This window comes from Malania oleifera, chromosome 7 (genome assembly GCF_029873635.1).
Source record: "Malania oleifera isolate guangnan ecotype guangnan chromosome 7, ASM2987363v1, whole genome shotgun sequence".
Classification (NCBI taxonomy): domain Eukaryota; kingdom Viridiplantae; phylum Streptophyta; class Magnoliopsida; order Santalales; family Ximeniaceae; genus Malania; species Malania oleifera.
In genome coordinates this window covers 86,777,436-86,792,235 of record NC_080423.1, presented here as the reverse complement: position 1 = coordinate 86,792,235, position 14,800 = coordinate 86,777,436, and the positions used below count along the sequence as shown (strand labels likewise).

General features: G+C 37.2%; 1 protein-coding gene across 1 annotated transcript; it reads right to left on the bottom strand.

The window, feature by feature from the left end:
• Nucleotides 1-347: 347 nt before the first annotated feature.
• Nucleotides 348-2,610, bottom strand: LOC131159871 (aldehyde oxidase GLOX). The gene has a single exon (XM_058115066.1). It carries the CDS (start codon nucleotides 2,296-2,298, stop codon nucleotides 514-516), a length of 1,785 nt encoding a protein of 594 aa, XP_057971049.1. The 5' UTR covers nucleotides 2,299-2,610; the 3' UTR covers nucleotides 348-513.
• Between the last annotated feature and the right edge of the window lie 12,190 nt (nucleotides 2,611-14,800).

Below are 14,800 nucleotides of genomic sequence, written 5' to 3'. Positions count from 1 at the left end.
ACTGTATACATAATATAATACCCACAAAACTATGAGTATCTATATGGTACAACTATTTAAAATAATAGTTAAGAAAAAGTGTGATATTTGGGAAATAAGAGTTTTTAAAAAACCCTTATATATTCCTATCATTACCTATAAATAATTTAAAAATTCTTTGACCATTCATAACTTTCTTAAAATAATATTTTAATAATATATTAATTTATTATTTTTTTAAAAAAAAAATATTGTAATTATTATTCAAAAGTCGTGGAGGTATCAATCTTTGCATTTCGTCTCATGCCAACCTCTTTTAAGCAAAAGCAAAATATATACATAAAAAAAATTGCATGAAAAATAGAATATGCTAAAATTCTGTAGCTTATTTTTTAAGTTTTAATCCAATCCCATTTTCTGGAATCAGAAAGAATTTCGTAAATAACTATCTACACTTGCCCAAAAGCCGAGCCCACTCCCCTCCAGCGAAGCTTAACAAAATAATGAAAATTTAAAAAATAAAAATAAACAGAATTATGCCGCCACCTGCACCCACCGTGCAACACTTGGCACGCCCTGATTAACTGCAAACACCATGTAATACCCCGGCGGCGCCACCCTTGCTTCCGGCGGCGCCGTGCACGCCACACGGTACCCGCCGTCGATGGGCACGGCGGGCGCAACGGTCAACTTCACCAACCTCTGTCCATGCGAAAACGAATGGGTCGCATAGGGTGCGCTGGCGAAGTTCACCTCCACGATTCCAACCACAGGCAGCATCACCGACACGTGCACCTCGAACGCTTCCCCGTACCCGACTTTTTCTGGCATTTCAACAATAACGGGTCGGATATTCGCCCGATCCGCCGAAAGGTATTCCGGCGAAAAAGCTTCGATCCGTAACTCCGTGGGGAATTCCGCATTGAATTTATAGAAGTAATGTGGGTTGCTGCCGGCGATCAGTACTCGACCGTCAGGTAACAGGTTCGCCGTCGAGTGGTACAATCTCGGAATCGTACCCGGGTTCAATGTCATGAACCGTAACCCGGCCGGTTGATCCGGCCGGTAGAGAACCGGGTAGAAGCACGGGTTCGAAGCCAGCTCGAATCCTTGGGATCCGGCTTGGGCTCCGTTTATGATCAAAACCTCGCCGGTCGGGAGCATCACCATATCCCCCATGATCCGACCGAACGGCATGTCCTCCATTTGCCAAACGGCGTCGGATTGAGTGGCTACGATGCGCCCGCAGCTACCGTGCGCCGGGGTATCCGTGCTTTTGGCAATGAACACGCCGTACTGGGCACCGCCACATATCACAATCTCAGCCGTCGAGTAATCGCCGGCGAGAGCCAGCATCGCCGACGATCCCGCCGACGGGTAGTTCCGAGGACCGCCGTCCAACACCGGGTAATTTCTCACAATCCGATTAGCGACGTAATCGTAGAGAACCGCCTTGTTGTTGGCGAAGACGAAGAGGTTGCCATCGGGGAGGAGGTGGACGTATGGATAAAGATTGTCCATCTGAGTGTCCTTCACCGAAGCCAGGAACGGAAACTTTACGGCGCCGCCGCTCCTCGCCGGAAAGAATTCGAGGGTGCTAGACCCACTGCCGCCAATTACGATGACGGAGCCGTCCGGCAAGATCTGGTTCGTTGCGTACCAGCGGCCGTCGGCGAGCTCGACGTCGGGGAGCTCTTCCCAATCGCAGTTCTGGTTCAGGTCGCAGGGTGCGAATTTTCGGATTTTCTTAAAACCGTCGAGGCCGCCGCCGGTCTGGAGGAGCGTGCCGTCCGGGAGGAACTGGCCGGAGGAGCACCAAGTGTCAGTGAGAATCGTCAGTGGCCGGAGCTGGTTGGTTTGGGGATCGAAGAGGAGAGAGTGAGCGTAGCAGTCCCGTTTCAAAACGGGATCGTTTGGGTCGGACCGGCAGTGACGGCCGGGAAGCTTTTTTCCGGTGGGGCCAATGTCGGTACGATCGAGGAGCACGACGGTCCCGCGGTGGGTGACAGCGGTGTGCATGGAAGCGATGCCGGCGTTCGCGACAAGAAGATCCCAAGTGCCGGGCAGGGCCGCACGTGCGATGACGGCGTTCTGTATAATAGTGGAAGCCAAAAGGAGGAAGAACCAGTTCGTAGAACGATCCATTGGATAGAGTGTGGAAACTTGGAACTGGTTGTGAAGGGAGTGAAGGGAGGCTGTGATATAATATAGTGACGGACAGAGAGGGTTGAGTACTTGGAACTGCCTCCACCCAGTCGCAAGTTCTGGTTGTGAACGCATCGTGACCATTGATGAAGAGGAACAGATGGTCTTGATCATTTACTGATGACGGCAAGGCGGGTCCCGCCGAAAAGAACAGAATTACACTTCGTTTTCTTTTAACACGTGGTGGGTGGGTGGGCCCATTTTAGAGGTGGGGCCACCACGTGACCGTTATCCTACCTGCTCTCGTGGTATAGTTCCTCAGTTCACACTGTACCAGCGTGGTTTCTGCTAGGCCCACGGATTTTGGTTTTATCCAAGTGGAGGACCGGCGATGGAGTGCCAGGTCATATAAGTGATCATTTAATGCAAAGAAACATATTGATAAGCACAACAACACCCAAAGAGAATATTTCATTGATTGACTTGTGATAATGACTCTTTTGTATTTTTGAAAAATGAATTTTTTATTTACTAAATATTAGAAGTAGTCGTTATATCATTAAAATTGGGCGAGTCTTAAATTTGTTTGATTGATTAATTTAATTAAAAAATAGTTTGATTAAAGATTGAAATATATATAGACCACACTTTAATTCAATTCAAAAGAAATTAACTTAATAAACAAAATATAAACTTAACTTCGTTATGAAAAAATAGAATATGTTTTAAATAAAAATACTAATAAGTGCAAGTACACTCAAAAGAATCTTTCATTTATAATTTATGAATTGACCGTTGAACTATTATTTAAGAATATATATAGAAAGTATTATATTCCTTTGATGACTTTTTAAAAAAAAAATTTCAAAAAGAAACTTATGAAAGATAGTTTTTCCTTTTAACATTATTTAAAAAGTATTTGTTCTCCTTATAAAAAAGGAGTTATTAGAAAGGAAAACTTTGAGGATATATGAATTAAAGATTTTGATTGGGATAGAGAAAGAAAAAAAAAAACAGAGAACTTATTTTCAGTTATATCTTCTCTCTATATAAAATACTAGTAAATCAAAAACTTGTTTTAATATGGTTAGCAATTAAGAAAAATTATTTTTTTTATTCATTGATTTGACATATATATTGTAACGACCTGATTTTTCATGTCATTATAATATATATATATACTGTAAAATTTCACTACTTTGATATTTTCTAATAAAAACTAAACCATCATCACAAACCAAATAGGGACCGTGAAATTTGGACTCAATAAACTACATATGTAGCGGAAAGTAGAATACATACAACCATGTCAATATATAATATATTAGAGTATCAGAATTTTTCAGAATATGCATACATAATTATTTCCAAAATGTCCTCACCTGGACCTAGGGACTACTCAAAAACGACTTCCCAAAAACACTCACCCTACAGACAAGGCAGTACTGTAGTCCCTTCTATCTAAGAGTCTGATCTACTCGCCTAACTGGATTACCTGAAAAATGTTAAATCATTGAGGTGAGACAACACGTTCAGTAAGACGAAATATGTTATTGCTAGTGTGTGACAGATGAATTTACATCATTGTAAAATCTGATATAGAAGTACTGCAAATAACTGAGTCTAAAAAAACGCGTATAAATAAGGTACAGTATAACTCATACCTATGTTACTTAACATGAATTTTTTTTTCTGAATATTCTAATCATAATACTTCTAATATTCATAAGTATGTCTACGATTTCTGTAATTCTGAATATATATATATATATATATATATATATATATATTACAATTGAGAAATTTTCGTGGATGAATAACTGAAAGTCATGATTTAACCCCTCATGAAAGGATTGTGCAGCTTGTAGAAGGGACCTATCACTGGTTGGCCAACCAGGATAAGTCAATTGAACTCCGAAAATTATATCGGCCTCCTTAACCCTAACTAACGAGGAGCCTGTCCACAACATAGGCATGATCGACTGCTAAAAATTCACATACTATCTGAGTTATGTAGTTGCACTCTGAACTGAAAATAACTATGATACCGTGCTCTGAAACTAAATCTGGTCCATTAGGGTATGATACTATATAAATATATATATATATATATATATATATATATATATATATATATGTTACTAATATTTCTATATTACTGTTTTACCATGATTTTGAAATAATCATAACACTGTAAAACTGATCTGAATAATCTGAAAATTTGAATAACTGACTGAATATTTAATATGTGTATCTAAATAACTGTCTGAATATTTGAGTATTTGGGTGTTATGGTTTTGAAATCATGGTATTCTGAAAATGTTGAAATTATATGTTTCTATATGTATACTGTAAATCATGGTATCTTGGAAATACTATAAATCATGTTTCTAAATATTCTATAAAATTTCTATCTATATGTATACTGAAAATTCATCATTCTATAGAAAATGTGCATTCCATAATATTTTCCGCTAATATACTATAAAACATGGTATTTGTAAACTGTATAAATACTGTATTAATATATTACAAGCTCATGCCACACAATTAAATAATTAGATTCACATGCTCTAAAATCTTTATTTTCTGTTATACTAATATTTTATAATCTGAATAATAATCTGGTAAAACATTTAATTTTTACCGATAACCATACTAAAAATTGCTAGCATAGCATATTTCTCTTACCTAACTATCTAAGCACTAGATGTTATTCATAACCTCACGCGTGCGGCATTCATAATTTCAACATCCTGAGATAACACACATATAATTTCCCAATCAAACAACTGAATTCACCTAAATAATTATCACATACATATTCTCCCCAAATCCATATGTGTATAATTTCTAAACTATAAACTATGTATCATTTTACCTGCGTTCTTGAAATATCACCCACTGGGATCCCCAAAACACCATGTTCCTAAAAATATAATACCCTGATTTTACTTCACAAAACTCCAGTATATTCTCACATAATACAAAATCCAAACTCAAATGAATTTGGTAATACTAATAATACCCAAATAATCAACTTATCCTAGTTTTGGGATGGTTCCCAAACTTCTCAAATCAACATTTTGCTCTAATTATGTTGTAGAGAATCTCCCCAAGATCACCGTGGTAACTTCTGATCGTCGAACCGGGGAGAGACGGAGTCGAAAATTTAGAGAGAAGTGAGAGAAACCGTATTCTAGAGAGAAAGAAGAAATTCTACTAAAATTCTTGTAGAAAAAAAAAATAATTTTTGGTCTTATATAAAAAGCTTATCTACGTGGACTCATCGACGAGTCAATAAAGGGAGCTCGTGCGACGAACACCTTCCCCTCTTTGACAAGTTTTAAGTTTTGAAACATGCCTCTCAGTAAGTTCTCATTGATGAGACACGCGTTCCCGTCGACAAGCCTAAAAGCCCTGCTCGTCGATGAGTACTTCTACACTCGTCGACGAGACCTTGTTGAAATCCATTTAAAATTTTCTTTTTCTCTCCTTTCTCTTATTATTTAATTACTATAATTCTTTGGGTCTCTATATTCTTCCCTCCTTATAAAAATTTCGTTCTTGAAATTTACTATCTGTATTGTACACCATCCTTAAAGAAAAATGACTACTTATTTTATTACTAACACTCACATATGGCGGATGAATATCGTGGTCACATAAGTAGTTCTGGAAGATTAAAAATATACTCATAAAATAAAATTCTTCCAAAACCAAAAAAAACTACCTATCCTATATTCTAAATTACAACTACACATTCGTCACTTTGTACTAAAAAAAATAAAACCGTCATTATTTAAACTTTACATATCACTATTGTATCCCACTAAACAGGTGTGGGTATTTCTATCTGATTTCTTTCTCAAGCTCTCATGAAACTTCTTTCATGGTATTATTTCTCCACAGGACTTTTACTAACTAAATTTTCTTACTACGTAATTCTTGTTTCTTCCTGTCTAAGATCAGTACTAGAATTTCCTCATAAGTTAGAGCATCACTGAGTTCTAATTCTGCATAACTGATGACATGAGAAGGATCTGAAACGTATTTCCTTAACATAGAAATATGAAATATGTCATGTATTCTGAATAAAGCTGGTGGTAAAGCTAGTCGATAGGCAACTAACCCAACCTTTTCAAGTATCTTAAATGGGCCAATAAAACTAGGGCTCAACTTACCCTTCCTCTCAAACCTCATGACCCCCTTCAATGGTACTATTTTCAAAAACACAGGGTCACTCACTTTAAATTGCAATTGTTGGTGGCAAGTATCTGCATAACTTTTCTACCAACTCTGAGCTGCACTAATTATATCTCGAATAAGTCAAACTTTATCGTACGCCTAATGCACTATTTTTGGCCCCAAAACTTACCTCTCACCTAACTCATCCCAGTATAGAGGAGAACGACACCTTCTACCATAAAAACGCCCCATAAGGTGTCATGCCGATGTTGGTTTGATAGCTATTATTGTAAGCAAAGTCAACCATCAGCAAATACTTGGTCTAGCTACCCCCAAAATCTAATACACACGTTCATAGCATATCCTCAAGTACCTGAATTGTCCTCTCTGTTTGACCATCTGTTTGAGGATGAAAAGCGGCGTTGAATGCTAACTGAGACCCCAAAGCCTCTTGCAAGCTCTTCCAAAACCATGATGTAAAGTGTGGGTCATAGTCTGAGACTATAAATACTAGCACTCCATGAGGTCAGACAATCTCCTGAATGTAGATCTCTGTCAATCGATTCATAAGGTAGCTATTTTTAATAGGTAGAAAGTGGGCTGCTTTCGTAAGATGATCAACAACTACTCAGATGACATTCTGACCATGCGGCGCCAACGATATTCTAGTAACGAAATCCATGGATATGTGGCCCCACTTCCACTCAATGATGTAATGTGGCTGCAACTGTCCTTCCGACCTTTGGTGATTAGCCTTAACCTGCTGGCACATCAAGCACTGCTGCACAAATTTGGCAATCTCTTTTTTCATGCCACTCCATCAGAAATACTCTCGCAGATACCTATACATTTTAGTACTGCTAGGATGAACCGTGTATAGAGATCTGTGAGCCTCCTCTAAAATCGTTCTCCTAATATCATCATCTACAGGCACACACAATCTAGTACGAAACCTCATAATTTCATCATCTAAAATACTAAACTCCTTTCCCTGACCATCCTGTACTCTGGCTATTACCTCTGCTAATTCTGGGTCATCTCCATGAACGACTTTAATTTTTCATATAGCGTAGGCTACACAACCAGACTGACAATAAATTCCTGGTGACCATCATCCACTAACTCCACACCAAGCCTTTCCAAGTCCATCTGAATTGGGTGCTGAATTATTGCTGCTAAATGCGTTGTACCCTCTAATTTACGGCTCAGTACATCAGCCACCACATTTGCTCTACCTGGGTCGTAGTTGATGGTGCAATCATAATCCTTGATGAGCTTTAACCATCTCTCACCGTACAAGTAATGCCTCTGAATTTTTAACGTGTGTACCACTGTAGCCAATTCCAGATTGTGGGTAAGGTAGTTCTTTTCATACTCTTTCAATTATCGGGAGGCATAAGCTACAACCCTACCATGCTGCATCAACACATAACCCAGCCCTTTCAAAGATGTGTCACTATAAATTACATAACCATCACCTCTAGATGGAATCATCAATACTCGTGTAGTGACGAGCCGCTGTTTTAATTCCTGGAAGCTCTGCTCGCATTCATCATCCCATGCAAATCTGGCATTCTTCTGGGTTAGTCGTGTCAAAGGCCTTGATAATTCTAAGAATCCATCTACAAACTGATGGTAATATCCTGCCAGTCCTAAAAAACTCCTAATCTCTTGAACATTCCTCGACCTTTCCCAATTTACCACTACCTCTATCTTACTGGGATCTACTAAAATTTCATCCCTTCATATAACATGCCCAAAAAACCCCACTTTCTCTAACCAGAATTCACATTTACTAAACTTGGCATACAATTTATTTTCCCTGAGTGTCTGAAGTACCAGTCGTAAGTGTGCCTCATGCTTCTCAAGGCTCCTCGAGTAGACCAGTATATCATCAATGAAACCTACAACAAATTGGTCTAAATATTGATAAAACACTCGATTCATTAAATCCATAAATACTGCTGGTGCATTAGTTAATCCGAACGACATCACCAAAAACTCATAATGCCCATATCTGCTTTGAAATGCTATCTTTGATATGTCCTCTGCATTGACTTTCACCTGGTGATAACCTGATTTAAGATCGATCTTGGAATAGACTCGCATACCTAGAAGCTGAACAAATAAATCATCTATACGGGGTAGAGGATAACTGTTATTAACAGTTACCTTATTTATTTCTATGTAATCTATGCACATCCTCATAGACTCGTCTTTCTTCTTTACGAATAGCACTGGTGCTCCCCAGGGCGATAATCTAGGTCTAATAAACCCTTTATTCAATAGATCCTACAAATGGTCCTTTAATTCTCCCAATTCAGCTGGAGTCATACGGTAAGGAGCCCTAAAGATCAGCACTGTCCTTGGAGGTAAATCTATAGTAAAATCTACCTCGCGATCAGGAGGAAACCTATATAACTCTTCTGGAAAAACATCTAGAAATTCCCTTACCACCGATGTACTGCCAAGCTTTGATTTATTTTCTGACACCTCCTTTATAAAGGTTATAAACCCTTTACATCTATCTAGGAGCAGTCTTTTTGCCTGCATGAACCCCTAACTGAGGCGGGGAACACACCTGTAATCCCATAAATTTAAATTCTTGCTTGCCTAGTGGTCTGAATATCACCTCTTTCATATGACAGTCAATATTAGCATAATTAACTGCCAGCCAATCCATCCTTAGTATTACATCAAATCCATACATATCTAGCACAATCAAGTCAACTGGTAACACTCTCCCCTGAATTTCTATTAGATAACCCTTGAGCACTCTACGACACTTCATCACTAACCCTAATGGTGTAACTACTAACAATTCCACATCTAATAACTGGGTCTCGTCTCGAGACAATTTAACATAGGCCACAGACACAAAAGAATGGGTGGCACCTAAATTAAATAAGACAATAATTTGATATGATAAAATAGTAAAGGTACCTATCACAACATCACCTGCGGTCTCAGTGTCTCCCGGTGTCAAAGCATATACCCTCGTCGAGGCTACATTCCTCCACTGGCCTCCACGAGATGCCTGATAACCTCCCCAATAGGGTCTAGGAGCTGGGACTTGGATCGGAAGTCCTAGACAAGCACGTGCCATGTGGTCGGGTCTCCCACAACGATAACAGATGTCTCTCCCTACCCGGCACTCTCCTAGATGTCTCCTTCCGCATGTCTAACACACAGGGTAGGTCGGCACACCTTGATTCTCACAAGATCACGTCATCTGCCTTTGACTTCCATTGTAACAATCTCCTCTCCATGGGCCCCAACTAGAACCCTCCTGAAAACCCTAAGGCATGGGTCTTCTTCTTTGACTCTCAGCTACAGTACCCCTCCACATGCCACTTTTAATGATCACAGCTCTGTCAACAACCTCTGTGAACATTTGAGCCCTAAAACCAATAACCCGCTCAAATAGATTTTGCTACATACCTTCTTCAAACTTCCTCACCTTTTTCTCCTTGTTCGATGCCAAATGCGGGACAAACCGAGACAACTCAATAAATCGAGTTATGTACTGTGATACTGTCATCTGCCCCTGAGCTAAGTGCATGAATTCTGCTGCCTTTGCACTCCAAACGATAGTAGGGAAATATCGCTTAAAGAGTAGTTCATTGAATCGACTTTACGTCACTGGCACAGGATCCAATCTCTGCTCCTCAATCAACCACGCTGATCTCCACTAGCGTTTTGCCTCTCCTGTCAATTTAAACGTCATAAATACTACCTTCTGTTTGTATGTACATGGAAGCACTGCCTACGTTTCCTTAATGTCTTGGACCCAATTTTCAGCCATAATCGGGTTAGCTCCTTCGACAAAAGATGGGAGCTTCATCCGCGTAAATTACTCGATTGTGCAGCTACGCTCCCCTAAGCTTCTAGCCATCTTAACCGTCTCCTGTTGGGCAATGTTGCGTAATACTGCATCAGTATCTCCATCTCTCATACTGGAAGGTCCTACACCATCACTCCCAGCATTCGTACCATTGCTCCCTAGGTCCATCTTGAAAAGACAAAGAACACAATTTAAGGACCCTATCTCTCGTACAAATCTAATTTATTTCACCTAATTGAATTCTCATATTCACGATTAACTATCCTATCTGATCTTAATTCAAAATCCAATCGTGCAACCTAGACACACGATCCAACAATAGTTTACTATGACTTTCCTAAAATCGTCACCCTATAAAAAGCACAGAAACCATCACGGAAATCCTATACCCAGATACAGAACAAAACCTCAAATCCTTTCCTATACTCTAGTATTGCTTCTGCTGCACTCTAAAGTCTACAGAACCTAACAACCTAGGCTCTGATACCAAACTGTAACGACCTGAATTTTCATGCCATTATATATATATATATATATATATATATATATATATATATAAGTGTAAAATTTCACTACTCTGATACCTTCTTATAAAAACCAAACCATCATCACAAACCAAATAGGGACCGTGGAATCTGGAACTCAATAAACTACCTATGCAGCGGGAAGCAGAATACATACAACCATGTCAATATATATAATACCAGAGTGTCATAATTTTCCAGAATATGCATACATAGCCATTTCCAAAATGCCCTCACTTGGCCCTAGGTACTACTCAAGAACGACTACCCAAAAACACTCACCCTACAGACAAGGTAGTATTGTAGTCCCTTCTATCTGTGAGCCTGATCTGCTCGCCTAGTTGGATCACTTGAAAAATGTTAAATCAATGGGATGAGACAACACTCAGTAAGATGAAATATGTTATTGCTAGTGTGTGGTAGATTAGTTTACATAATCGTAAAATCTGATTTAGAAGTACTGAAAATAACTAAGTCTAAGAAAACATGTATAAATAAGGTACAATATAGCTCATACCTATGTTACTTAACATAAACTGTTTTTCTGAATATTCTAATCATAATACTTCTAACATTCATAGGTATGTCTGCGGTTTCTGTAATTTTTGGATATATATATCCCTGGATGGATAACTTAAAGTCATGATTTAACCCCTCATGATAAGGTCGTGTGGCTCGCAGGCAGGACCTATCACTGGCTAGCCGACCAGGATAAGTCAATTAAACATCCAAAGTCAGATTGGCCTCCTCAACCCTAACTGACAGGGAGCCTATCCACAACATAGGCACGATCGACTGTTGAAAATCCACATACTATCTAAGTTATGTGGTTGCACTCTTAACTGAAAATAGTTACGGTACTGTACTTTGAAACTGAATCTGGTCCATCAGGGTAGGATACTATATATATGTGTAACTGATATTTTTATATTACTGCTTTACCATGATTTTGAAATAACCATAACACTGTAAAACTGATCTGAATAATCTGAAAATCCGAATAATTGATTGAATATTTAATATATGTATATTTTAATATCTGTCTGAATATCTGAGTATCTGGGTGTTATGATTTTGAAATCATGGTATTTTGAAAATGCTAAAAATATATGTTTCTGTACGTATACTGTAAATCATGGTATCTTGGAAATATTATAATCATGTTTCTGAATATTTTGTATAATTTCTATCTGTATGTGTATTGAAAATTCATCATTCTATATAACATGTATATTCCATGATATTTTTCGCTAATATACTGTAAACTATGGTATTTGTAAACTGCATAAATACTGTACTAATCTATTACAAGCTTATGCAACACAATTAAATAATTAGATTCACATGTCCTGAAATCTATACTAATATTTTATGATCTGAATAATAATCTGGTAAAACATATAATTTTTACTTATAACAATACTAAAAATTGCTAGCATAACATATTTCCCTTACCTGACTATTTGAGCACTAGATGCTATTCACAACCTCACGTGTGCGGCATTCATAATTTCAACATCCTAAGATAACACACGTATAATTTCCCAATCAAACAACTGAATTCACCTAAATATTTATCACATACATATTCTCCCCAAATCCATATGTGCATAATTTTAGACTATAAACCGTGTATCATTTTACTTGAGTTCCTGAAATATCACCCACTGGGATCCCCAAAACACCCTGTTCCTAAAAATATAATACCTTGATTTGACCTCACAAAACTCTAATATATTCTCATATAATACAAAATTTAGGCTCAAATGAACTTGGTAATACTAACAATACCTAAATAATCAACTTACCCTGATTTTGGGATGGTTCCCAAACTTCTCAAATCAATATTTTGCTCTGGCTACGTTGTAAAGAATCGCCCTAGGATCACCATGGTAGCTTTTGATCATCGAACCGGGGAGAGATGGAGCCGGAAACCTAGAGAGAAGTGAGAGAAACTGTATCCTCCAGAGAGAGAAGAAATTTTGCTGAAATTTTGTAGAAAAAAAAAATTTTCTATCTTATATAGAAACTTGTCCACGTGGACTTGTCGACGAGACACGTCGCCTCGTCAACGAGTCAATGAAGGGAGCTCGTTGATGAACACCTTCTCCTCATCGACGAGTTTCAAGTTTTGAAATAGGCCTCTTGGTAAGTTCTCGTCGATGAGACACGCATTCCTGTCGATGAGCCCAAAATCCCTGCTTGTCGACGAGCTCTTCTACACTCGTCGTCGAGACCCTGCTGAAATCCCTTTAAAATTTTCTTTTTTCCTCCTTTATTTTATTATTTAATTACTATAATTCTTCGGGTCTCTACATATATATTTTTATTTTCTTACTTACTTTTTTTAATAAGTAATATAAAAAAGTATATTCTTTCATCTTTTTCTTTCTTTTGCCTAAAATTTTTCAAGTTCCAAACAAAGCCTAAGTATTTGGCAAAAAAATTATAAGGTGTCTAAAGTTAGGAAATATAATTAATGTATTGATAGTTTTATAATATTTGAAAAAAAAAAATAAGGACAACTATGGAATTGAATAATTTGTTAGGAAAATGTTAGCTTTTACTTTTTAAAAGTTTCATATCTGTAACTTTTAAAAATTCAACAAAAAAATTAAAAATTGGTTTTTAAAATATGGTTTTATCTATTGAATGTTTAAAGGGGAAATAATTTTTTTTAATTTTTTTGGTGAAATTTTTCTTTTTATAGAATTTCTCAAACTTTTATACTGTTGATATTATTTCTATATTTACGGTGCATTTGGTTCGACGAAATAGTTCCTCTTCGAATAAGATGGAATATAGTCTAAAGTTGGGAATCAATAAAATAGTTATTCTTTATATTCCTAATTATTTTTATTTAAGATTTTTAATCATCCCGTGGAGTATATAGAGTCCAAAGGGGGGGGGGGTGAATGGACTCTCTTCCCATATATTAAATTTCTCTACAAAATAAAATCTTTTGGCAAGATATAAAAAATTATATCTCAATATAAATATAAATCATGCACAAAATATAAAGTAAAGAGTGTAAGGGAGAGAAAGAATAATACCGGTATTTTTACGTGATTCGACATCAAGCCTACATCCATGCCTTAGCACCAAGCCAAGGATTCCACAATCCACTATGATCTCCTTCACCAGCGGAGAAGCCTTACAACTCAGAAACAAATCCCTACACTCAGGAACAAATTCCTACCGCACTCACCAAGAGCCACAAAGATCACCAAGATGGCTTGCAAGTTCAGTTCACAAAGAACCTTCACCAAGTTGGTTCACAAAGAACCTTTACAACGAAGATGACATACAAAGAAATGCTCCTCAAAATGAGCTGATATGAAATACAATCAAATCCTCACTCTTATCTCTCAAGGAATGTATCACACAAAATCAATGAGTAAGAGAGGATTGAGCACTTTGTGAATGAATAACTAAAATATAAGTGCAAAGTATTAGGTTTCAGATTCAAAGATATTTTTCACAAATATGATCAACAATAATCAAAAACCTTTTTAAATAAGTCTAAGAACTTGTATTTATAGGCAAAAATGGGCTACTAGCCGTTTTATGGCCGTTGGAGGGTTTTATTAAAAAAAAACTAACCGTTTTTCACCCATTGGTGTTCTGTCACTGTCCCAAACCATTGACTGTTTCCTGCATATATCGACGATTACCCAAAATCAGAAAAAAGTCATCAACATGAAAATTGTAAGATTTTTTCTTAAATTTTCATAGATACCAAGATCACCCTTTTTGGAGTTTTCTATCAAAAGTTATGCCCTAAATACATGAAAGAAGTTTAGGACTTGAGGTAGCACTACGTTAGTTGACGGTTGTTCTGTTTTTCCTTGTCAAAAAGTCTTTTGATAACTTAAAACATTCTTGGACAAAAAAAATAGGAAATATATTAAGTCTAATGAAGAATAAAACTTATCCAAATGAGTTTCCACTTAAATATAAGATATCTTGATTTATAAAAACATATTTGAAAGTTTATTTGATATCTTATATGCTTAGAATGTCCTTTATAAAAAGTATTTTTCTTTGAAGTTTTAGGACATTAATCATGCTTTGATAAGACCGGGACCAAGTATGAAAATTATTATGAAATCAAGATGTT